Source organism: Petaurus breviceps, unplaced genomic scaffold (genome assembly GCF_028583685.1).
Source record: "Petaurus breviceps papuanus isolate PSGF00001 unplaced genomic scaffold, PetGlider_PUasm1.0 90702, whole genome shotgun sequence".
Classification (NCBI taxonomy): Eukaryota; Metazoa; Chordata; class Mammalia; order Diprotodontia; family Petauridae; genus Petaurus; species Petaurus breviceps.
In genome coordinates, this window is record NW_027187317.1 from 6,575,388 (window position 1) to 6,601,649 (window position 26,262).

At 35.4% G+C, this 26,262-nt stretch overlaps 1 protein-coding gene across 11 annotated transcripts in view; it reads left to right on the forward strand.

Moving 5' to 3' along the window:
• ESRRG (estrogen related receptor gamma) overlaps positions 1-26,262 on the forward strand; it is a 696,148-nt gene that overhangs the window by 496,492 nt on the left and 173,394 nt on the right. For all 11 annotated transcript variants that reach the window (XM_069066032.1, XM_069066031.1, XM_069066035.1 and 8 more), the window contains one exon: positions 23,486-23,901. In XM_069066032.1, the coding sequence (XP_068922133.1) occupies positions 23,486-23,901 (416 nt within the window). The remainder of the gene's footprint in view (positions 1-23,485; positions 23,902-26,262) is intronic.

Sequence of the window (26,262 nt, forward strand, 5' to 3'; positions counted from 1 at the left end):
AATCTCTAAATTAGTTTCAAAAATTTTTGTGAATTTCTCATTAGTACCCTCTGCATCATTTGACTTTGCTGACTCAGTTTTATCCAGTAATGTGGATACTCTTTCCTCTTGGAGTTTTTGGGATACTACTTTTAATCCTCCCTATCTGGCAGTTCCTTCTCTGTATTTTTGCTAGTTTGTCTTCTGTGTCCTCCACTTTACAGTGAGTATACCCAAAGGCTCGATACCAGGCCCTTTCTCTATATTTTCAGTAATCTAAAATCTCATGGGTTTTATTATCATCTCTACCCAGATGAGTCCCAGATCTCTGCCTGACCTAATATCTCTCTTAATCTCACATCACCAATTGCCTGTTGGACATTTCAGACTGGATATCTTATATGTATCTCAAGCCCACTGTGTTCAAGAGAGAACTCATTATCTTCCTGTGTCCTACAACCACCCCCATACCCCTTTCCTTAATTTTCTTATTTCTATGGAGAGCACCACTATTCTTCCAATCATAGTTACTGGTGACTAAGTATTCAGTAATTAAAAAAATATATATTTTATCCATTCATTCATCCATTATTTAAGATCACAACTTCAAAGTCACATACCAGTTTCCTTTACCCCCTCAAGTAGCTAGTTGCTAGATATTAGTACTTCTACCACTGTACAATGCCTCTGGCAACTCTCTGTTTCTCTACTCTCATAGCCATCACCATAATACAGGCCTTCATCCTCTTTTACCTGGTCTAGTTTTCTAATTTGTCTTCCTACTATTAGTCTCTCTTCTCTCTAGTTCATCCTACAGACAGCTGCCAAATTTATAATTCCATTGATGATCACATTCCCCTGCTCAAAATCTCCAATGCCTCCCCATTGCTAGAAGCTATGATGCTGGAAACAAGGCAGTATGTACTAACATGGAAAAAAAGATTTTTGACTACCAAATAGGGGCTTATTTGCAATAGGTCACCAAATCTTTTCTCAGTTATATTTTTAAAATTTCTTCTAAGTACCTTGAAGTCCAAATTAAGGTTGAGTTTCCTTGAATCATAAGACTGAGAATGAATTGACATAGTGAAATACACTTTACTTAATAGTGAAATTTAAGACTGAGAGAAACAGCCTTGCATAGTGTTAAATGACAACAGGGTCTGTGCTCACATTCCAGTCCTTAGAAGACTTGCTATTTGTGTGACCATGGGCAAATCCGTCAATCAGCAAGCATTTATTAAGTGTCTTTTTTCTTTTCCCTAGGTTCTATGCTCAGTTTCTCCATTAAGTACTCCTTTAAACCTTCGTAGTACTTAACTCACTTTGTAGTTATGAGGAAAAAATGAAATAATACATGTGTAAAATGCTTTTTAAACTCCTTAGTATTCTTACCCATGATATTAATAGATCTTAAACTACTTGAGAGTTTAAATTTTGAGTACTATTTTTTTTTAAAGCAATTGGGGTAAAATGACTTGCTCAAAGTTACTCGGCCAGTTATTTCTGGGTGTGGTGGTAAGTATCTGAGCCCGGATTCGATCCCACGTTGTCCTGACTCTGGAGCCGGTGCTCTTACTCACTGTGCTACCTGGCTGCCCCTTGAGTACTCTTTTAAAGTTTGATGACTGGTTTTTATCTTTGTATCTCAGCTAAGCAGTAACCTTAATAAATGTTCTGTTTAGTCGAACTTGTTGAATTCATTTGAAGATCACAGCAATAGTAAGTTGAAAGAGCTGGGGTTTGAACCCAGGTCTTTATCTTTTTAGATCCAGTTTTCTTTTAGCTGTCCCACGATTCCTCTCTATTTAGAGTACAGCATTTAGTAAACTGATGCTATTTTTAGAGTGCCATTACAGAATGAAATATTACACTTTAGAATTTCTGGCAGATTTTGCCAATTGGAGTCATGACTACTGCAAAGGTATTTGAATAATCCATATCTCTGTTCCCTACCACGGAGTATCTTCAGTTTGATGCTTCACTGGCTTCTTAAACACAGTATGATGAGAGTCAAACTCCTTTTTTTTTTTTTAAATCCAATCATATTACTTACTTCTTTTGATTTCCTTATCTTTGTGGGTGTCGTAGACAGCCCAGTAAGCCTTTTCTGTAAAAAAAAAATCCTTAATTCTTCCTTCTAACTCACCTATAAAGGTCTAGTCAGTCCCTAAGTTTTAATAATTCTTTTATCTCTGTCTTTTTGTTTTTTATCACCTTCATTTCTTCTTATATTCTACCCTTTATTCCTTTCCTAGATGTCCACTACTTATAATAAAGAGTTTTAAAAGTTCAGCCAAACTAGTTATATATGGAAAAATCTGGTACTGTTTCATACCTGTGGACCCTCACTTTTGTAAAAAGGTTGTCATCTCTTCTTTGGCACCAAACTTGGGTCATTACAACTAAGCAACATTAAATTTCAAATTGTTTTCTTTTTATTTATGCTATTGTGGATATTGTATGTATCATGTATATTGTGTACCTGTTTCTGCTTACTTCATTATTCATCAGTTCATGAGTCTTTCTGTGTTTCTCTGTGTTCCTTTTATTTTTTTTACAGCAGAGCAATAAACAAAAAGTAGTACTGTACTAAAATATAATGAAATATTCCTTTTGATTCTTAGTACTTCTGTAATATCACTTATGTCTTTTAAGACTACTTCCACTCCAGTGAAGGCTGTCGTTATCACTCAGTCTGTACTATGATATTCTCTTTCTAATTGGTCTTCTTGTCTCCATATCCCCCTTCAATTTGTCCTTCATACTGCTTCCAGATCATTCAGATAGATCTCTGTGAACTTACTCATGGCCTGTACTCCCATGATTAGAGGCAGATTGTAGCCTTTCTATGCCTGCCCGTCTTGTAGGACTGTTGTCCATGTCTTCACAAAATTTTCCTTGCTTTCTCTGGAGAGTACCAGTGGAGTGTGTTGGGCTTTATTCCTCATTCAAATCATATCATTGATCCATCTTTTTCAGGCATACTTTTCCTGCCCAGATTTGTCCAGATTAATCTTCTTCATACAGAGATTTGTCACTTCTGTTCAGATTCCTACCATTATGTACCACATACAGTCTGTCCTGAAGGCCCTGAATAATCTGACAACTTTCCAGCCTGTTGCATACCACTGCCCTTCTTAAACTCTTAAATATCAAGTCATATATGTCACTAGACTTTATAAATCCCATGGAGCACTATCTAAACATTATCTCTTCCTTAGTTAAATGTCCTAATATTTGTTGAAAGAGAGCTTGAATTTAAAAAAATATATAAGCTCTAAAATTACAATTTTTTATGCCATAAGACTCAACCTCCCTGACAATCTACCTTCCTTATCTTGGAACAGTAATGTTATTTTAAGATTACTTAAAGAAATTTATGCCACATACAAACTGAGAATTATTATTTCAGAAGTTGGAGAAGAGAGAGTAATTTGTGCTAACTTCTTTCTGAATTTCAGTGAATATTCAGTGGCAGTATTCAAAACAAGGTGCTTAAATATCTTTGAATTACAAGAGTAGCTCACGTGTGTGTGTGTGTGTGTGTGTGTGTGTGTGTGTGTGTGTTTTAGGGCCATGGAAAGTGCAAGGCATTTGATCTTTAAACAAAAAATAGAGGGCAAAAAAATCAAGTACGACTCAGTTTTTTCCATTTTCTCTTATTTATAATTTACAAAGTAAAATTGGAAGTAGAGATTGTTCCAGATATTGGCTAAGTTAGGTACTTTTTTGTACTACAGAGAGGCTTACATGCATAAGGATTGGGTAAAACACTGGTAATCACAAAGTAACTTTGCTCTGGACCACATGGAACCAAACCTTAGAAACATCCTTTTTATAGAGAACATTTTGCTAGGAGGGTGTTTGAAATTTTACCTGAATTGTTTTTAAGAAATAATATTAGGACATTTTGAGGATTGTAATAGAGATGGATTTTTTTTTAATCTGTGAATCCAAGAGATTTATATACATTTATTATCCAAAAAACCTACTTTCACTGGACAATGCATGTATTCATTAATGGCTGTTGCTAAATGTTCTGTCCTTTTTGTGTTATATGTATATGTGTAATGGTGGAACTTGTACAGAAAGTGCCTTACCTTTTATCACTTATGCAGTAAAGAGAAAGCTTATCTTGATTTGGCAACATGGAAGCCATACATTGTGGTTGATCTTTTATTTTCTTGATATTTGTGCCCATTCTCTCTCCTCTACCCCCAACATTCCATTAGAAGTGTGTTTGTACATTTAGGTCCATTGTGTTGTCTAACTTCTTTAATAACACCATATGGTAGGAAAAAATATATAATGCTTATAGAATATATATTTGTCCAAGGGGCTCTCATCCTTTTTTTATCCTACAACAAAAATTGTAATCCTCCCCCAAATTACAAATTCTAAAGGAAAGCAGAAGCCACATGCAGCAGATAATACATTTCACACACATGAGCATGTTCATTTGCCATAGCTGTTTTCACCAATTGCTTTGGTTTTATATTGGTGACAGGGAAAATCATCTTCATCTGAAAAATATGTGTGTCAGTAGTATGTAGAAGACATTTTGCATCTATAAATTGTATTTTATTCTTGGAAAATTTATTAGAGTCTAAGGAAAGTGTTGATTACAAATGAAATTTACATAGATCTTAGAACCTTGTTGAAATTTTTAAAGTAATCCATTGGGTGTTTTAGAAATATCTACAAGAATGTATATATTATAGCTCAAATTTATATGATGCTTTGCAGTTTTTCAAGCTCTTTCCTGTAACCTCCTGGTAGGTTTGTATTATCCCCAATTTACAGATGAAGAAAAAGTAAGACTTTGAGAAGTTAAATCACTTGCCCAAGGTTCCATTATTAATTTGTAAAACCAGACTAATTTGACTTTATTGTGTTATGCTGAGGTTATTTTTTTTTTACTTATGAATAGGAAATGACGTTCTGATTAATGGATAGATAGACAGGTAATAGAATACTACCATATATTTCATTCATTACTTTTTTTATACAGTTTCCTCTAATAGCTTTGCAGAAACATTAATTAAAACAATTTACATAATGGATTGCTTTAGTATATGCTTAATAATGATTGTTGAATTAAATAACATGTATCAAAGCTAATAGTGAGATATCTATGTCTCATTTTGTTAGGAATCTGATAAAGTTGTTTACACTGTCCTCTCTTATTTGTTTGCAGTATATAGATTAAACATTCTGGTATTGTGATAGTTCCATAATTCAGTGAATTAGTGATCACATTGGTGCAGGTACATTCTACAACAATTCATATCACTCAGTCCATCCATGCTTTCTCATTCTGTGCAAATCTTGCCCATTCCTTCCAAAAATCTTAATGCAATGGATAGACCCTTCACCATATAAGATCAACCATCCTCCAGATCTCTTGAAATTAAATGGGAACTAGTGGAGTGTGCTGGTTGTCCTTCCGTTATTTCTCACTCCCTTGATATGATTGGGGCACCTTTTTTATTGGCCATCCATCCATCCATCTATCTGCTGATATCATTCATTCTACTTCTTTAAATTGCTTGTTGATAATGTCTTGGAGTATATGCTCAGAAAAACCCACCTCAATGCCTCTACAATTTCCTTTCGGTATTCCTAAATTGTAATTCTTTTATGCACAACTGTGGGGCATCAGCAGAAGAGCATTGGTATTAAAATAGGAATCTTTTTGTGTTTCACTCAAAGATGATTTGGGTTCCTAAAAACAGTCCTGCTTTTATGCAATCTAGACCTACCTCATTTTCCACTCCCAGTGACTATTCAGATCCATGCAATGATGGAGCAACTTTGTCATGTTCTCTAAATCATTTTCCCATTGTATCATGGACAGAGAACTGAAAGAAACCTTGAGGGTCATCTTGAACTGCCGTCTCCTTCCCCATTACCCCCTCCCCACTTTGTGACTTTTCCAAGGTTAATTGGAAAGTTACACTTTGAACATCCTTTATCAATTTGTTTTTTCTTTTCAGATTGTTAGTCTTGACTCTCTTTTTGAAAGCTCTGCAATAATTCTGGGCTTGATACAATCACCACAATGTCATTTAACATCCTGCTTCCTTAAGGTCCATTTTAGACTTTGTTCTACATAATCTTTCTTGATTGACAAACACATTGGTCAGCAAATTTAGCAAGTTTTTTGCCTTCAGTGTCTACCAAGGAAAGTTATCTTTTGTATTTTTCCTAGGTTTGGATTATTTTGACATGTGAGGACAGGTTTTATTAATCGGGGGTCTATGAACTAGTTATTTGATAACTACTTAAAGAGAATTTGTTTCTTTTGTAATCCAGTGTATTTTATTTAATTTTTTGTATTTAAAAATCTGAAAACTTTTATCACACTGCTGAAGGGATTCATGACAAAGTTAAGGACCCTGCTCTAAAGGTAATATTTTAGTCTACCATATTGTTAGGAAAGTGGCATATTACACTCTATACCCTTTTAATCAGTGTTATGTGATTCTAAAGATATCCAGTCTACTGTTTTGGTTGTTTTTATATACTTTGGTCAAGATTGCCTTCCATGTTTATTTTTTATTAGTATTCTCTCAGACTTTGGGCATTCAGGAGGATGGTTAATAACAAACTTAGAGACTAGATCTATGATTTAATTGCTATAACGAACCCCTGGGTGGAAAAAACACCCTCTACCAATTCAGATTCATAGATGCATTGTATCTCATAGTCTTAGGCATCTAGAGCACAGAGGTTAAATAGCATGCTATATACATATATATGTATATAACAGCCAATATATGTCAAGAGATAGAAATTGAACTCAGGTTTTGTTGGCTTTGAGGCTGGGTTGCTATTTGCAATGCTATGTTGCCTTGATAACTTCCTCTCTTTTAGATATATTGTGCTATCTCATTATAAATTGGGTATTTTTTTGTCAATCAAAATTTAAGAGTTTTTTTTATTATTTGATTAGATGTGTTGTATGTTCTAGCTAAATTTCTGGATATTAATCCAGTCCTTTTTAGTTAGAAGAAAGGTTATGTTTTATTTTTTAATACAATTTTACATTGAACATTTGTAGAGCAAGACCAAAAGATAAATTCTTGCTTATAAATTTTGTCCAGCTTAATCAAGCATGTCACTCCCACCTCTTGTTGCTTCCAGTGGCAGAGGCTAGATGCCATTCCCAGCCCCAAATTTCCTTTGTACCATTGTTCACTCTCCCCCAGGCAAAGAGTTGACACACTTTATCTGGGAGTGATCCAAGTTTTTTGCTAGAAAGCAGCAGACCAATCTACCCAAACTCACCCTGTTGAGATCCTGACGACCATGGCAAAGAGTTATTTGGCCTCTTGTGTCTAAGCACCAGTGCTTGTGGGTAGGAGAAAAAACATAGTTCAGTCCATTGTTAGGGAACAATGGCAGCTGTCATGAGTACTACTAGGAGGCAGATGGGCACTGACTGGGATATGGGATAGGGCTCCTCATCATCTTCAATCCATTTTTTGTCACATCTCTTCCTCAGAAGTTCCTGCCTTCTTTAGCTACCGCCTTTAGTTTATAGACTCAGAACTGCAGTGAATAGGGGTTATCTTCTTCACTCTTTCCTGATTTTGATAACTTCTAGGGAGGCTGATATTTCCCTCCCCAGAATACCACCAACCACAACCTAGTCACCTCCATTCTTAGGCAAGCAGTCCACCCCTGGGATTTGGGAAGGGAAAAAAAGGGGGCAGAGGGAAGGGTTTTTGCCATGTGAACCCACTGACTTCTCTTTCTCTCCAAAGCTGACCACTCTTACATATATATTAGATATATTTATATAATATAGTTATTAAAAATAAGACATTGAATTTCCTGAAGAGAAATTCCTGGAGCCTTCTTTGGCTCAGGAAGTTGGTCCCCAAAGCTATATATAAAATGTTCCTATGCAATCTTCTAGAAGCACTCTACATCACTCCTACCCCTCCCTTCCTCATCTTGTCCTTCTCTAACACTATCTCTACCCCCTCCCATCTTTACTCCCAAGTACTTATATTGTCTGCCCATCTTTTGCCTCAAGGGTATGTAGTCTCATTCATGCCTATTCTGTTTTGTCCAGCTGGGAAGTCTCCTCAATATAACTATAAACCTGAGGTATGGGCATGGGCTGTGAATATGAGCAATGTGAAAAAGGTAGGATCTAGGCTGACCAGGGACTGGCCAGAAGTGAGGCCCAAAAAAGACTAAAGTTTGCAGACAAGGGTATTGGTAGGTTAGTATATTATTTGGTGCTGATGTTAATTGTGCCTGTTGAATGGCATAACTTTATGTCTAAGCTCCTCCTTATTCAGGATTGTGGCTCTAAGTGATACCACAATTACCCTTACTTATGCCTTTACATTGTATGCTTTAACATATACAGTTTATTTGTTGAAGGCTTTACATAACTGTTCTTTAAAAAAAAAAAATCTCTTTGGTTTCCCCCTTTTTTTCCTACAATCTCATCTCTCTCCCCTCCTAACCGGCTCTCAACCCTCCACCCTCTCTCCCCTTTCATTATTTTTATTTCTGAACATTTGTTTCCTTTTTTGTAGGAAGTTATTGGTAAATGGGGCATTCTTTTTTTTTTCAGAGCTCATTTTTTAAATGTAAGCTGGACATTCTTATCCATAAGTCATCCAACCTGCCACAAAGTTCTTTTTTTTTATTAAAAATTTTAAAGCTTATCCAGCATTTTGAAAATATTCATAAATTGTTTTAACCTTAGATTCCAGTTTGCCTTATGTCTTGATTTCTTATATTTTAAATAACTAGGCTTTCGTTACGGGCAGACTCTTTTTGCAAAATTTTTTGGTAATTTTATAACCCTTTCATTTATAGTATCTTAGCATCAGAAAAGACCTTAAAAGTAATTTAGCCTTTCTTTTATGACAGCTGAGGATAATTTTGAGACCCAGAGGTGGAAATGACTCAATTAAGGTCACACATCCTAGTTAGTGAAATAAATTTCCTTAGAATGAAGCAGTACTTCTTGATTAACATACTGAATAGAGTTCGAATTGAGTCCCCTGTTGCTTATAAATGGAAAATATTGTATAATATGGATTCATATTATGATAAGACTTATGATAAAATGACTGTCCTAAATGTTATTTATCTTGGGAGTATAACTACCACACAAAATATAATTTACCCTTCCCCCTCTTACAGTCTCTTCAGCAATTTTCCTGAGATTAATTAAATGGGTATAGTCCTGCTGTTCTTCTGTTTCTGGCTTAGTAGACGGTTAGGGCAGCTAGGTGGCCCAGTAGATATGGTGTCATACCTGAGTCAGAAAGACTCATCTTCCTGAGTCAGAATTCCTCAGATACCTATTATCTGTATGACCCTGGGCAAATCACTTATCCCTGTTTGTCTCAGTTTCCTCATCTGTAAGATGAGCTGGAGAAGGGAATTGGAAACCATTCTGTTATCTTTGCCAAGAAAACTCCAAATTAGGTCATGAAGAATTGGACATGACTGAAATGGCTAAACAGCAATTTAAAAGTTAACTTAAAGTTGAATTGTTTTGGGCCAGGCAACCAAATATGTGACCAAATGTTTATTTAATGTATGACTATTCTTTTGCGATGACATAGGAGTGTCATGGAATGTGAATCTTTGATTCTTCTGTATCTATATTTTCTGAGATTATATAAAGGACACACACAAATATACTCAAGTATATTTGTGTGTATATATATATATATATATATATATAATACTTAGATTCCAAAATTTTCAGATAATTAGAATGCAAGAAAACTTTAAATGACTGAATCACTAAAACTAGCTATGTGGAACTTTGATTCTTGATACTCATGTATCTATTGTTATTTTCTGAGGTTAAAAATTGTCAGAGAATTAGAATGCAACAAAACATTAAAACTTTACTTGAAAGTAGTGTAATGTTTCTTTGATTTTTTTGTTTTTGGAGGGGCAATTGGGGTTAAGTGCCTTGCCCAAGGTGACCCAGCTAGTTTTTGTGTTGTGTCTGAGGCTGGATTTGAACTCGCGTCTTCCTGACTCCAGGGCTGGTGCTCTATTCACTGCACCACCTAGCCGCCTTGTGTTTCTTTGATTTTTAAGAAAAATTTTTCATTGTATTTCACTATTTTCACTGTACTTCAAAGTCATCATGAATGCCTTTTATCATTTTATTGGCAGTCAGAAAGCCAGTAGAAAAGGTGATTAACTTGAAAATGTTTATTGTTTTATAACAAGTATTTGCCCTGTTTACATGGTAAATAATAAAAATAGCTTGGTTATTTCTAGGTGCCTTATTCTAAAAGGCACATTGTCCAAACTGAAGTCTATCCTGAAGACATAATTGGAAGAGGAACACTTGAAGAAATAGTGGATGGTTTTGTTTAGTGCGGAAAAGAATGAGAAGAAACATAATAGGCATCACCCATTAATTTGATGCTATTCATTATGGTTGTTCCCCTGGATAGAACTAAGACCACTCTCTGAATGTTTCAAGGAAGTAAACTTTAGCTTTACCAGTTAGCAAAGGAATGATTTTACTTCGTGAAGTTGCAGGAACCATATCACTAGGGTCAAAAGAAGCAAAGGATGAATTTTTAGATATATTGTAGAAAGTTCTTCTGCCTTGGTTTGGATTAGATGAGGACCAAGGACTTAATGATTCTCTATAAAAGTGCTAGTTAAAAGATTGTTTTTTTAATTTATTAGATAGCCAGATATCTGAGACTTTATAGTGTGCATTCATTTGTGCATTATATCATTTGAAAAGAGTACTTAATATTTTTTTCAGATTTTTGCTTACCCAGTTCTTAGCCCATTTCCTTCCTTACCTCCTCCTTCTCAGAACATTATACATCTCTTCAGCTTCCTTAACAAAAATACAATTTCAGGCTTTCTCTATGTGAAAACCATGACAAAGTGATTTTATAGCCAGTACTGAAAGTGACTAAACTTGACAACAATTGTATTTTATGACAACCCCTGCTTTCATGTCCCCAGCCTTCTTTCATATCATAATTTTTTTTTTACCCCAAATATGAGCAATTTCATATCTCTGCATTGGCTGGAAACAAATCCCTTTACCAAGAATACATTTTAATGGAGGAGAGCATGCTTCACTTAAGTCGCCAGAACCTTAACTGTATAATATTCAATTTCTTACTAACCAAGAACCAAAGCTTTTTATTGAGGGCCATGTTCGTAAGGGTCAGGGCAGAATTAGTATTACAGAACTAAACCAGATTAAGGGGGAATGTGAATTAGATTTGGTAACAGATGGTGCTGGGGAAATTAAAGGTTCTTTGCGAATGGAAGCGACAGCAGCTTGCCTCTTTTCTCTGTCTCTCTCTTTCATGCACTTGATAGACGGGTATAAATCACAACAATCCTGTCTTGACAGCCAATTTCAAGAATTTGATCTGGTTAAAGACATGGCTTTCCTGCTCCACTCACTGAAACCAGCTTCTATTTTATTTTTATATAGCACCTTGTCATATTTAGAAAAGCAGACTCACCTGCCTTCCTTTAATGAAATTTTCCTTAATTACAGTTTTAGCTCTTTAGTCTTAATTACTTTTCTATTTAGCCTGAATTTTCAGAATGTCTCTTAGGAATTTTCTTTCTATTCCGCCCCCCCCCCCCCCTTTACTCATGCATATGCTTTCATTTTTCCAAAGATGCCTTTCATTGTTAGAAGTTATTGTCAGATTCATTATAATGAGATCCTAATTATCAAAACCATTATTGGTAATGAGAAAGGTTTGCAAGTGATGGTTAAACTTGTCAAAAAAGAAAAAAAATGAAAATATGCTATAAAGAAATACCTAAATAGCATTTTTGACAGTATTACAGGAAGAAGTGAGTAAAAGCTTGAAAATAATTATTCGTTTTCTTCATAAAGATTTTCACAATTTTAGAAGCATTTACCAGATTTCCTCAGCTGGTTTGTGTTTGTGTCTCTTTACCTCTGTACTTTAAATATGAGAAATCAGAAATAAAATTCAGCCTTTAAAGTAGAAGGATCAATTAGAGAGGGACCAGAGATGTAGAACACAATTTCCTACACTTCTCACAGTGAGACTATCAAGTTGGCTGAGATGGAGTAGGCAAGTGTTATGTTTGCCATATATTTACACACCCACTTGTTTGGGCTTCCAAGAAGAAAATAGGAGGAAGAAAAAAAATATCTCCAACTGAGGAGAAGATTCTCAGAGCTGGGAACTAACAGTTGGTAGAAATGAAGCATCCTACTAGGCAGTCAAATCAAATGTAGTAACAACTCCTGGACTCCCTGCTGTTTGCTGACAGCATGGTGTAACACATTGGGACAAACATTCACTTAAACGCTGATTGCAGGGAATTTCCATTCCCTTCTAACACCTCCCTCCAAAAAGGGATAAGGAACAGAGAATGGCCATTTCTGGGGAAACACGGGAGTCCTACTTATTTCCTCTGATTTCTGCCTCTTTTCCCCCATCCCCAGGCTCCCCCCTTTTTGGAGGAAATAAAACTGGTTTATCAGTTGGGTGTTTTTCCCGTTGTTTGCACTATATTGTAGTTATAGAACGAGTTACACCTTTGGTGTAATCACATTGGACCACATAGGTCTTTATAATCACATGATTAAGCTCAGCTCCTGACTTAACCTGGCAAATCTATGAAAGTGAAGATGAACATTGTTTGACCATGACAATGAACTGTGTACCAGAGACAGCTTCATGCATTTCAATATAAAGTATAGGGCCAGTTCTGTTTCTGCTCAGTAGTAAGTTTTAGAAATTAAAAAAAAAAACACTTTGTTTTACTTCTGGTACAGTAGAAAGAAAACTAATTCTACAGTCAGAGTAGGAGGTAGATTCAGATCTAAACTTGACAAGTAACTGCACAGTATTGCCAAGTTGCCTAACCTCCCTACCTCTCCAGTTCTTTATTGAAAATTTAGGTGTCAACTTTAGATTTTTGATCCTATGATCTTTAATTTTGTAGAGGCAAAAATGACTGTTTTCCCGAAATTCTAGCCCAATACTTTTTATTCAAGGACAGGTCTTCTTCAACATTGAGACAACATATAGAAAGAGATAGAGATAAAGAGACTATTCTGAAATTCTGATGACATAACAGCTTTCTTCCTGGTGATGGAAGATTATTTCAGAATATTCTGTTGGAGAAAACTCATTATGCTTTACAGTAAATCCTTGGTTGATTTCACAGACTACATTTTCATATGTGTGTTGTAAGCCCAAACAAGTGGGTATCTAGGGATACATACATGCATATAAAAATATACACACACATGTGCATGCACGTATATGTACACACAAAATACATAAATACTGTATATGTATACACATACAGCTATAGATACTTCATATATATAGTCCTTTGCTTTTTTGGAAAATAGTGACATGTATTTAGCACTCCATTTTCTCCCTAAGTAGTGACTCTTCTAAATTTTTTTTTTCAGTGAATACTTAGAATAACAATTAGAAGTCTTTTTCATACTTTATATTTTGCTCCTGGAGGTAAACTTATCAGATGACATCACCTGATACCAAGAGTATAATTGTCTGTCAGTGTTATAGGTACTACCCACAATTGCTTCCAGATGTTTAATATTCTAAAATAAATTGTTCAAAAAATGCATGTATTGTGTAGCAATAGCCTCATAATGAAATGTACAACAATTAACTGTGAATTGTCTTCTTCCCAAACTCTTTTGTGTGTATTCTTCCCAATGTGCTTCCTTCAATTTTCATGTTAATTCTTTCCTTAGCATTTATCTACTCTTTCTCTTACTATTCAGTCAACTCCAAAGTTTTTGTACATTATAATCCAGGATGAAATGAATTAACCCCACTTCTGCTGTCCCTGAGAAATCAGTGGATTAAATAATTTTGATATTTTTTTTCTTACAGTGGGTACCTTCTTTAATAGGCCAATTGTAAACATACATCTTTTAATCCGGTTTCATAAGTGATTGTATGACTTCATCCCTGGGTGTGACACAATGGGTTTCCATTTATTAACTTTGATTCTTTCTATATGACCATACCAACTTATTCTCTATTAGTACTTTTTTTTGATATCTTGTAAGCTGTATTTTGCATGAAATTCATATCATTATTTTGTAGCCCTTATACTCACCATGCATCACACTTTTGTCCTTTTACCTCTAAAAGGTAAATCACTTATTTGGGGAGTGTAGAATTCCATGATTCACTGATATATAACACCCTAGGTAAATTAAGATTGGTTTTGTTTCAAACAGAAACATAGGTTCATTGAAAGTTCTCAAAAGTTCTGCCAGTTCTCAAAAGTAGTACAGTCCACTTTCATCCTTCTTGTTAATTTTGGACTCCGTTCATTTTTCTTCTGTATTGTCTGTCCATTATAGATATGCTAACAGACCAGTTCAATGGGCTTGTGCATTCAACCACAAAACATAGTTTAAAGAAGAGATTTTTTATCCACTTGTTTTTTTCCAAATGGATTTTTAGCCAGACTTTTGAGTACCTTTGAATCTAATTTTGGAGGCTCTGAATGTTCTGTGACTTGGTGAATTCAATCTAATGCCTTTTGCAAACTGGAGTGATGTGTGTGTGTGTGTGTGTGTGTGTGTGTGTGTGTGTGCGCACACGTGCACGCATCTGTGCAGTCATACTCTATAGATAGAGATTTGGGTATCTTCATATCTTTTAGGGTAATAATGGAGACTTTACAGCATCTTGTATCTAGACATAGAAATGTCTATATAGATATAGACATTTCTACCACATCTATATAGATAGATGTTTATATATAGATATCTTTATCAAAGATCAAGGAAGAGGGAATATTGTTTAGATCCCAACATCTGCTCTTGATGACATGCTATGTTCAGAGGATAGTGGTGGGGGAGGAAGGAAGCAACAAAGAATTCAGTTAGACTGAACTTTCATTGACTAGGATTTCATTTGAATGTTGTGCTATAAAAGTATGCATTATGCATATATAGTATCACACAGACTTAGTGAGGGTCTTCACAATTAGAAAGTATGGGCTGGATTTTTCTTTTTCTCTTTTTTCCTACTATGCAAATATATACAAAATTTTTCTTTTCTATACCATTAAGGCTTTTTTTTTAAAAAAGATGTCACCTTCTTTGGACTACTTGGAATCTGAATAGTCTGAACACAAGAAAATTTAGTGATCTATATTTCTGTTTGAAAAGTTGGAGATTTGTGGAAATTGGGAAACTTTTCTTTTGTGAAAAGCTTACTGTAGAGGAAATCTCCTCATTGTGAAGTAAATCTCCAGAAAGGAGTAAATGTTAGATTCAATTTTAACCTTTCAAAACTTGGTTTTGATGATTTATTCCTTCTGCAGTTTTTCAACTCTTTCCCCCAACTTACTCTCCTTTGTCAGTACCCTCATCACCTTTACCTGGGGATGGTGACCAGTGACATTTTTCCTGCCTAGTTTGTTGACTCTAGGGTATAAGGTATATAATGAGGCTTTTGATTCCTGGAGAGTAACCAGTTAAAATAATAGCACTCATGCTTATTTTGTCATTCTTAATATTTACATTTCTAGAGCTATAGATGTTATGTAGTTGGGTTGTGCTAAGGATATATTTGATTATAGGTGCATTAGTGTGTATGTATACACATTTGTTAAAACTCTGAATTTGCCTCAATAGTATTGATTAAATGCCAGTTGTTTGTTTAATTTAATATGTATTTTTCTTTTGATATGTTCAATGTAATCAAGATAATAGTGATCATCAGTGAAATATCATGTTAGTTATAATGTAATTCCATAAGAATTGATTTGGACTTGCCTGCAAAGAATAGCATTCTCTCTCTTTAGCCTGACTTGGATGATTAGACTGAGATTTTTACGTGTAATCTCAGTTCATATAAAATGCATATATTTTATAGACTTATAGGTTACTCCATGTTATGTGAGTACCTATTATATCAAGGAACACTTCAGACAGTTAATTATGCAAAACATCATGTATGCAATTACCCAGTATTATTATGCATTTAACAATTTTATTGATTTGCTAGCTCCTCATTTACAATATTTAAAGCTATAAACATAAGATGCTTACCCCTAAATTGAAATAGGTCCAAGAAAATGAGCTAAGGATAAATTACACTACTAAGCTTTTCTGCATCAGATCGAATCCTTAAATAGAGAAACTGTCAACAGTCATAATATGCAACACATTGTGATATCACAGGACCATTTCTTTCCCATTAATAAAGTTTATCAAGCAGGGAACATAAGAAATCACCATACAAGGCAAATAGAAGCAACTGCAATTCTCTATATCTAAATTAGTCCTGAGTAATTTAATAGGGATATCAGTAGGAGGTTTAATCCCATGAGTTGTTTATATGGGATGTGGGTGAATCTTATGGGACCTTTTCTCTCTCTCTCTCTCTCTGTCTCTCTCTCTGTCTCTCCCTCTCTCTCACACACACACACACACACACACACACACACACACACACACACACACACGCACAGACCGGCATGTACATATAGTTCCAACATTATTATCATTAGAAGCTGACTGGTTTTCTAAGTATACTTGAATTTTTTTCTGGAGTTTCACTTCTGGGGTTCTCCTCAGCAGCTGATTGTCTTGTCTTCCGTATCTTGATTTTACTTATATTAGATTCTTGCTTTCCATGCATCTTCACAAAACAGAGAGATGGTGCAGTAAGCCATTATGACACCACTTAAATGCATTTAAGATTTTGTTAAGGCCTTTGCTCCTCATGTTTTTGTTAATACATAGGGAGTTACAGGTCATGGGAAACTTTCCTTAGGATGTGTGCAAAGAAATGTATCAGAAGTGCAGAATACCTATGTCTTGTCTCCTAAGTACTAGAGAAGCAGGCAGCTGGAGTCAGTCTGTTAGGGACAACTTTCGGGCCCTGGTTTGCACCCTGGCAAGTGCTGACCTGGTTTCTTAACTCTACTCATACAACTCCTCTGTCAGTGTGTTGGAAACAAGTTCTGGGTATGTGGTTATGGATGGTGGAACAGGGGCTGCTTTCTTGCTGTCCTAATGGAATAGAGTAATGATAATCCAGTGAAGTAAAAGGAAAATGGGAGCTGAATTTAGGAAGTATTGTCACCAAAAGACTGTTTCCTCTTATACTAGAGTATCTATCATTAGATTGACCTCAGTATGTATTAAAAGGCGCTTACTATAATGTATAACAACAGAGACGGTTTTTGTTTTTTGTCTTTTGGGTTTTTTTTTTTTTTGGAGTATGCATGTATATTGGTCTGGATTAGCAATGCTTACTTTTATAATTAATGATCTGTTCCATTAGGTTAACTAGTCAGACCTTAAGATATTTCTTATTAAAAGAAAAAATCCTTTCTATTCCTTCCCCAACTAAGCCAGTGTACCTTAATGCAATGATGATATGTTAGACCAAGCAGTTGTCAAAGCATCGTATTACTGTGATGCCATAATGACACCCTGTCTCTGTAAAGTAGTCATGTTTTCTCAAATCACACGTTGCACCGTTGATTTCTGACATGACACTTCATTCAGTGCCTTCTCTTTCTTCAGCATCACCATTCTTTGACAATAGCAGCTGTTGCCCATTTTCCCACTAAGTGATTCACATTTCGCCACTTTGCTAGAGTGCAATTAGTTAGAACAGAAGAGAAAATGCTCATTGTAAAGTGGCTTTGCCTGAAATTGTAACTCAGCCCCGATAACAAGAGCGAGAATTGTGTGTTAAGGGAAAGATAGACTGGTACATTTCTTTCCGTTTGATACTTTATTTTAGAAATCAGAAGAGATGTCCAACTATGTTCAGAAGTTTCCCTGCTACTACGTGCCTGTTTTTCTAAACACTGAAAATAATTATCTTATTAGTTTTTATATGACACCATTGTTGATCTGACTATGTTTTTCTTGCTTTAAATAGTTATTTGAGCAGTAGGAGTTATTTGAGCAGTAGGTGGACAGTGAAGATCCCCAAGTTTAGACTGCTTCTCTATTTGGAATTTAAAGCCTATTCCAACCTGACCCCTCCCTCCCTTTCCAGTCTTATTTTACTTTATTCTTCTCCAAGTACGCTACAGTCTAACTACACTGTCCTGTTGGACTCATTGACCCTTTCCCCCAATGATACTCCACTCATGTTTTCCCACATGTTCATCCCCAGTGTCTTGTGCTTGGAATGCTTTCCTCACCTTTGTCTTCTAGCTTTTCTACCTGCTTTACTCAGTTTGAATTGTTCCTTCCCCAGAAGGCCTTTCCTGGCCCTCCTGCTGCTGGTGCCATTCCTCTGAGCGCACCTTATTTTATATTGTATATATTAAATATGTATAGATAGTTAATTTACATGTTGTGTCCCCCGTTAGAATATGGAGAGCAAGGCCAAGACCCTGTTCTCTTTCTTTGTGTTTCCTGAGGTTAGTGTAGCTCCTGAAACATGCTTGTTGATCAACTCACTTTATTATTGTGACATGACTCAGTTTCTCTTACATGATAATGCAGATACAAATAATTTTGAGAAGCACTAGGTTGTAGTTAAGGGTTTAAAATTGTACATATTATTTTTACATGGGATAAATGAAAACCATTTCAGTCACATTTTTCTCATTAATATACTACCACTGGTATTGTTGAAGCTGATATATAATAAAAGCATTGTCTAATTTATTCTCTCTCCTTCTCTGTCTTTTTCTATATTTAATGTACAACGAGAATCCTAATTTTATTTATGAGTTGTTCTTCCCTGTTAAGAACTCTTACATAGAGTATTCATGAGACATACGAAAACTTCTACAGTTACTCTGTGTTGTATATGTAGGGAGAAATCCATCTAAGGGTTCTTAATGATGACAGTAAATAAAATTTAAATTCTCACTTTCTCATTGAGAAAGTTGGCTATTTGTTAAATTAAGATGGTGTGTTTTGATTTCAGATAAAAGTTTGTATAAAAATGTTTATTTACTTACCTTGGGTGACCTCTGTGAATTGAAGAACATGTGATGATGTTCATCTGTATTCAGAATTGCGAAGATCTTAAAGCAGAACTATTTATTAATAAATTAAACATTCTTGGTAAATAGGCTGTATTCTTTCTTCATTACGTTTACTTTCTAATATCTAAGATCTAATTCTTCCATGGACTCAGCCTTAGTCTTAGGAAAGGCCAAGTACAGAATTGTGTATAAGTATACTTGAGCTGAGCTCTAGTCCTTCTCTTGAATCTGTGTAACTGTTTCTGCAGAGGGCTCTCTCTTAATGTAATAAATAAAATGTCAGCAATTAATAACTGCCCAGTGCCATTCTTTTCCTTTGGTGTATCCTAAATGTGCTCTCCTCCCTGGGTTGTTGTGAGAGAAGAGCTTTATAAATCACAAGTCACTATATGAATGTGAACTATTCCTCAAAAAGTGTTTTGAAAGCTGAAGGGGCCCACTGCTGCCTTTTCATTTCTCCTTTAATAATAAAATAGAAACAACTACACCAGGTCTTTAAAATAAATATTGCCTGCATTTATTCAACACATGTTATTTCTATTCATAATCCTTAACTAAATTTAGTTTTTTTTATTAATCCAATGTGACCTAAAAATTCTGCCTTAACAGCACATTGTGGAATTGGGCTTATTCTCTTTGGCTGCAGATAAAGCCATCATTTTGAAAATGGCTCTTTCTGACAAAAAGGTGTTCTTTTGAAATAAAGTCTTATTCACTACATTCCTCTTAGAGTTAATGTGAATTTTAGTGCCTCTAATTTTAGATTGAAGTGAGGTCTAGAATAAAACCCACCAGCTGACAATTGAATTTATAGATAGTTGTGAATATTTCAGGCTTGAATAATAGAGCTGTAGACTTTCAGAGACAGAAAGGGAGAGAATTAAGACCCTACTGTAGTTTTAGGATATAATGTAATGGTGTCTAGGAAGTCTTCAGTGTAATGAGCTAAGTAGTAATTAGGAAGCAACTATGCTCTTACTAAGATTTCATTTCGGCTTCATTCCAAAAATTGGTGAGGGTGACTCAGCACCGGTCAGTGTGTAGCAGGTGTGGGTGGCCATTTCGATTTCTTACATTTAAGCAGGAGACATCACTGAAAAACAGTGTTCCGCTCCTGGTCACATTTTAGACATGTCCTTTGGGGGTAAAACGATGGTAAAGTTGGTTTCCTAGTCATAAGCTTTTGTTTTCTTCCTCTACAAAGAGGTTAATTGTTGGAACAGAACTTTCCCATTTGATAATCCACCCTTCCTCTAGCTTGCTCACTTTCTGTTGAGCAGGGACCAGACCTTGATTAATTTGAGACGCCACAACTTTCAACATGCTGTTGTTTCCATGTTACCCTCTTTTGTGTGGACACTTCTGTAAAAGGTTATGGCAAAATTATGGGCCAATATTTTTATTTCTGTCAAGCTTGAATGAGGTTTTACAGGGGATAGGAAAACATGTATTTTGACAAGTAATTAGCTGTTGACTTAGTCTGATGTAGGCAAGTAATTGTTCTGGGATTAGAAGTACAATATCAGAGCTTGTTTCCTAAGAAATGATTCCTTGAATGACTGAAAATTCATAAGCAAGGTTCTTAGGTCAAAGCATAGGGAATGTGATGATAAAGCCTTTCTTCTTACAGTAATGGTGAGCTTTATTTGTGTGAGGGGAAGAGGGGGAGGAAGTATCAGCAAGACAAGGGCCAGAGAAAAATCGTGTGCTTGACGATAAAGCATCTTATAGCAACTACACTCCATAAAAACTCTACCTTGTGGGCAGATGGTGAAAGAGTTAATTGATATTTTTAATCATAGCTGTGGAAAATTCAGTGCCAGAGAGAGGAAAGGAGAGCAACCATGTTTTAGTACCCTAATAATTTCTAACTCTAGTCTAAGATCATAATGTATGTGAGAGCAGTCCAGTAATTATAAGGTAATAAGTGAAGTGGTGGTGTAAGTGCTCTAAATTAAAAGGAATTCGCAGGGCTGCTGTAAGTCAGTGCCGACCCGCTTTCTTTCAAACGTTGACTTGAGAAAAGTGCTTAGCCCAGAGTGCAAGCAGGGAGACAAGAGAGAGCTATCTATTAATTACAATGCTCATTAACAGTGACGGGTACAAGGCAGCAGATGCAGAAGGGAAAGGACGAGCTAGTTCAGGCTGGCAAGAGGAATATTTTTTTCTTCTACTAGTTCTTGAGGAAAGGACAACACAAGTGGGTGGTCGGAAGCAAAAGAAAATTATGATTGTGGGATTTAATTTCCTTTTTCCTTTGTTTGTATCTTGACACTGATCTGCCTTGCAAAAAAAGGAAAGGAAAATAAAAGAAAAAATATATATTTGTTGAGATGCAGATACTTTCCTTGATGCTTGGCATCTGAGGTAGACTATCTAGATGGGGACATTTGCAAAGAAAATATTAACGATTACAGAACTGCATTTTCTTGTTTTTAAAAGAAACATGGGGAATTGAGTGATAGCAGAGGACCAAACTGATAAACTGACAGAATTTTAGTTTCCTAGCTAAAGAATAAATTATTTTCTCTTATTACATGAGTGATTTTCCAAAGTTTTATGACTTTTCAAATGGTCTCATCTAGAAAGTAAGTTCTTTCTAGACAACACTTTTTCTCACCCTAGTGTTTTCTCTGAAAGTTTTCTAAAAGGAACTTTGAACTATGGCATAGTAGGAGAAAAATGGAAGTACTTAGGTTTTCATCTAATGATCTTTTTAGAAATTCATTGGCTTATGAGGATTAGAAAAAAATGGAATCGAGCAACAAAAAATGTTTGGGATAAAAATAGAAAAGTGAAACCATTCCTACCCTCAAAGAGCTCACATTCTAATTGGAGGAGACAACACATGAAGGAGTACTCATGTTCATGTTCAGTTCATGGCAGATGGAAGGGCCAGGTAATACTTAGGCTCTGACAGGAAAAAAAATAGGGCAGATGGCAAGGCCCTGAGGACCTTGGGGGAGAAATGGTAAGGCAGATGGTTCCTGACCAAGAGGATAATAGGTCTAGGGGTCAGAGTGAGAGTCAGTACATCTGGGATACCTCCAGTATAGGTATGGATGAGGGGCTCACCACACCCAACTGACAAAGATGGGTCCTGTACTTTGTTGGAATTGGGTCATCAACAATGATGACTGGTTTGGGTAAAGGGAAGATTTATGGCTCCTGTAGAGGAAGGTAGCTCTGATCCATTCTCTTGCCCCCCTCTTGGTGAGCAGGGAATAGGGATGGGGTGATAAGAAGATAAGATGGTTAGGGTCTTTTCCTAGAAAAAAAACCACTGTTTCTTGACTGCTGTTTAACCTAGTGGATATTTGGTTTGTTTGTTTGTTTTTAAACAGGAAGGCAGGTATGGAAAGTTAAGACAGTACATCAATTTTTTTTTTAATGGAAGTAACATATCAGGTTCTAAAATCCTATTGCTGTGGGTTATATGGGAATGATTATTACTGTTTTAGTCTCAGGATAAGGGCTAAAATGTGTTCGTTTCCAAAAACTATTTCTTTTGGATTTTTATGGAATCAAAGGTGGGGGAAAATATATTTAGGGAAAAATCCTTAATCATTGCCTTGGATTTTTGTCTAGAAATCTAGTTGTAATGGAGAAGAGAGTAAGCATTTTTATAGTGTCTGCTAAGTGCTTTATAAATATTACCTCTTTTGATCCTTAAACCAATCCTATAAAATAGGTGGTATTTATTATACCTGTTTTACAGTTGAGGAAACTAAGGCAAACAGAGGTTAAGTGATTTTTTTGTAAAGTCACACAGCAAGTAATTAGCTGAGGCCTGATATAAACTCAAGTCTTCCTGATCCCTGTAGTGTTAGATGTGTGTGTATATATGTATATGTGTATGTATATAGGTGTGTATGTATATAAAATGAAGCTGTTTTCATGAAGAAAACATTCTGAATATGTATTCACAGTCAGGTCAATAACAGACAAAGTTATAATTATGGAATTTTGACAATAAGCACAAAGCCAAGCAATTATCAGTTAGATAAAAGGTTGATTCTGTTCATATGGTTTATATGATTTGTGGCTTGAAAAAAAATCGGCAAGTGAAAATACAATGGCCATATAAATTAAAAATTGCAAATAAAATGAACTCTGAAAATCCCCAGCTGCTCAGTTGACCATTTTAGATTCAGAGAGTTGATTTGAAATTGACCAGATTTGAAGGAGGGAAACTTTTTAAAAAGGTGTTGAGTGGTGGGAATGACTCTTCTATCAGGAGCCTTGATGTAGCTCTCTCATGGCCTTACGCCAATCACCTTCATGTTGAACAACAGATATTGACTAATGAATGAATGATGTGTGTTTTTAGCCCTTAAAAGGCACCATTAAAGATCAATATCTTTTTTTTCTCCTCCCTTCCTTACTATGTCTCTTCCTTCCTTTTCCTTTTCCTTTTATCATTCCATATTCATATCTTTCCCCTTCATGTTTACCTTTTCTTTCTCTTTCCCCTATCTTCTCTCTCCTCTCCCCTGTACTTCAGGCTTCTCTGCAGAATGTCAAGCAAAGATCGACACATTGATTCCAGCTGTTCGTCATATATCAAGACGGAACCCTCAAGCCCTGCCTCCTTAACGGACAGCATCAACCACCACAGCCCCGGTGGCTCTTCAGACGCCAGCGGGAGCTATAGTTCAACCATGAATGGCCATCAGAATGGACTTGACTCACCACCTCTGTACCCTTCTGCCCCTGTCCTTGGAGGTAACGGGCCTGTCAGGAAACGATATGATGATTGTTCCAGCACCATTGCGGAAGATTCACAGACCAAGTGTGAATACATGCTAAATTCGATGCCCAAGAGACTGTGTTTGGTCTGTGGTGATATTGCATCTGGGTACCACTATGGGGTGGCTTCATGTGAAGCCTGCAAGGCCTTCTTCAAGAGGACAATTCAAGGTTAGTATCAGAATATTACCCACTCAGGTGGGAATTGTCCATTCTCCCATCACCTATCCTGACTTCATTTCTTTTGTATTTTTGTTGTCATCACTCAGTCTTGACTCATGTCGTAGAAATTAGGTAAATCTAATTAGGGGTGGGGTAAATGACTCAGAAAAAACTTTGTAGTGAAGCATTTTTACCATCTCAACCTTCATTTTTAGGAAATAATATGGAAGGGAGTGGAGACTTTGGATGGGACTAAAGTTGACCCAGAAGTCATGAATATTCTCTGTGACTGTAGCAGTTGAACAAACACAAGATTTGTGTGCTAGTCATTTTGTTGGCTGTACATTATAGTTACTTGAACCTGTCTAATTCTGTGGTCATCTCTGATCCCACCTTCTCTGTCTCCTGTTTTCCCAAATGTGTTCTCTTTTACTTGTATAAAACTAAAAATTGTTCACAAAACCCTTTTTCTCCTTATAGTGATAGAACTGTGACTGTTACATTGCAAAGTAAATCTAGCTTATTCTTTTCTGAAGGTTAATCAATTTTTAAAAACAAAAATATAAAGCTGAAGTTCCTAATGTATTTCAGTGCATTAGTTACTGGCCCTTTACCTTTAAGAACCTTCCATTAATACAACTCTACTCCCACCTAAATTCAGCAAATACCTGTTATTAAATCCTATATGAAGTAACCTAGAAAGTTTTGAACTCTACCACTTCTAATGCCTATTATATAGCTTTCTCAATACTTTAGCAAATACTTTCCTAATACTTTATTCAAAGTGTCCAAATATTTGACATACTGTAGGTCTTACTTAGTTCTATGAACCCTTAAGTATAAATCTTTCAGAGAAATAGTCTCAGTTAATGATCAGGAAATCCATTTTACTCTGTGTTATGTTTGTCCAGAAACTTACATATTAATATTCTCTAATTATTATTCCTATAAATATCAGTTTTGAATTAACTTTTATCAGCAGTCCATTTTTTTATTCTTTCCCTGAAAAAAAAAAGACCTATCATTCTAATGTCAGCATTAGGTTAAGTTTTTACTGTTAGGATTGAGCAATACTAATAAGGTAACAAGGCAATTTAATAAACATTTGTTAATTAAATATTATAATTTTTATAAAAATTAATAAACATTTTATTCATGGCATTGTGTGGGTCCCTGGAGATTGACAAAAATTAAATACTGCCTGCCCTCAAGGAACTTATAAGAAGTGATTTCCAGGTAGTACATAGTTTCCTACATGAGAAGCAGAATGGGTACATTTATGAAAGGCAGATAACTTGAATTAAACCAAACATATTATAGAAACTCAGAATTAGGTGCTAAAGATGTGAGACAGTTTTAAATAAGTACTCAGTTCAAATTAGTAGACTGATTTATTTGCCTTCCATAAATACATTTCTAACAGAATCTAGGAATCCTAATAGCATTTAATCAATGCTAATTCAGATTATGTAAAAATCTAATGCTATTGTAGTTTAGATTTTAAATTGAGATGTTTCCTGCATCTGGATCTTTTATCCAATGATTAAATGAGATAATATTTGTGAAATGCTTGGCACATAACAGGTGCTCAATAAATGTTTATTCCATGCTCTCACCTCCTTCTAACAAAAAAATGGATGTTTTGGCATGAACTTAACAGTGCATATTGATATGGATAAAAGTTTCTATATGCCCAAACATAAATAATTACATTTATATTCTAGATCCCAAGGCCTGACAAAACCCGTTTTATACTTTAAAGCAAATGTCAAGAACATCACAGATGTTTTTCGTTATTCAACAACAACAAATCACTTTGCTTTCTACTGGTACTGATTCTTGGCAAAGTTGGGATTCTCCCTTATTTTTCAAGTGCCAATTTTATGTGAAAATTGAAAACTCTTCCTTCCAATTTTATCTTATATTTTTCTTGAGTCATCTTTCTAGTTAAAATTTCTACTTACATAAAAGGATTTGTCTATTTACACTACGTTGGTCCAAAATCCAGCAAAAAAGAAAAAGTCAACATCAGTTTTTTTCCTGGATATTGAGTGAGTATGATCCAGATGGTCAAATTTTTGTTTTGCCATAAGATGCTATGCTTTCTATTTTGTTTGTTCTGTTGACAATTATTACATATTGGCTTATAGTGAAAACGTAGTTTCTCAGGAGATAGAAAAATATTTCTTTGGAAAAAGCAAAGCAATAAAATTATACATGAGAAAAGTCATACTTCTCCTATTCCATACACACATGCTCACATTTCAGAAAGTTGACAACCTACTTTCAAGTGTTAGTGGTCTAGGGGTATCTTTAAAGAACCAGTTGGTTCTGACAGAATAAGATACAAATAAACTTTTCCACAGTGTT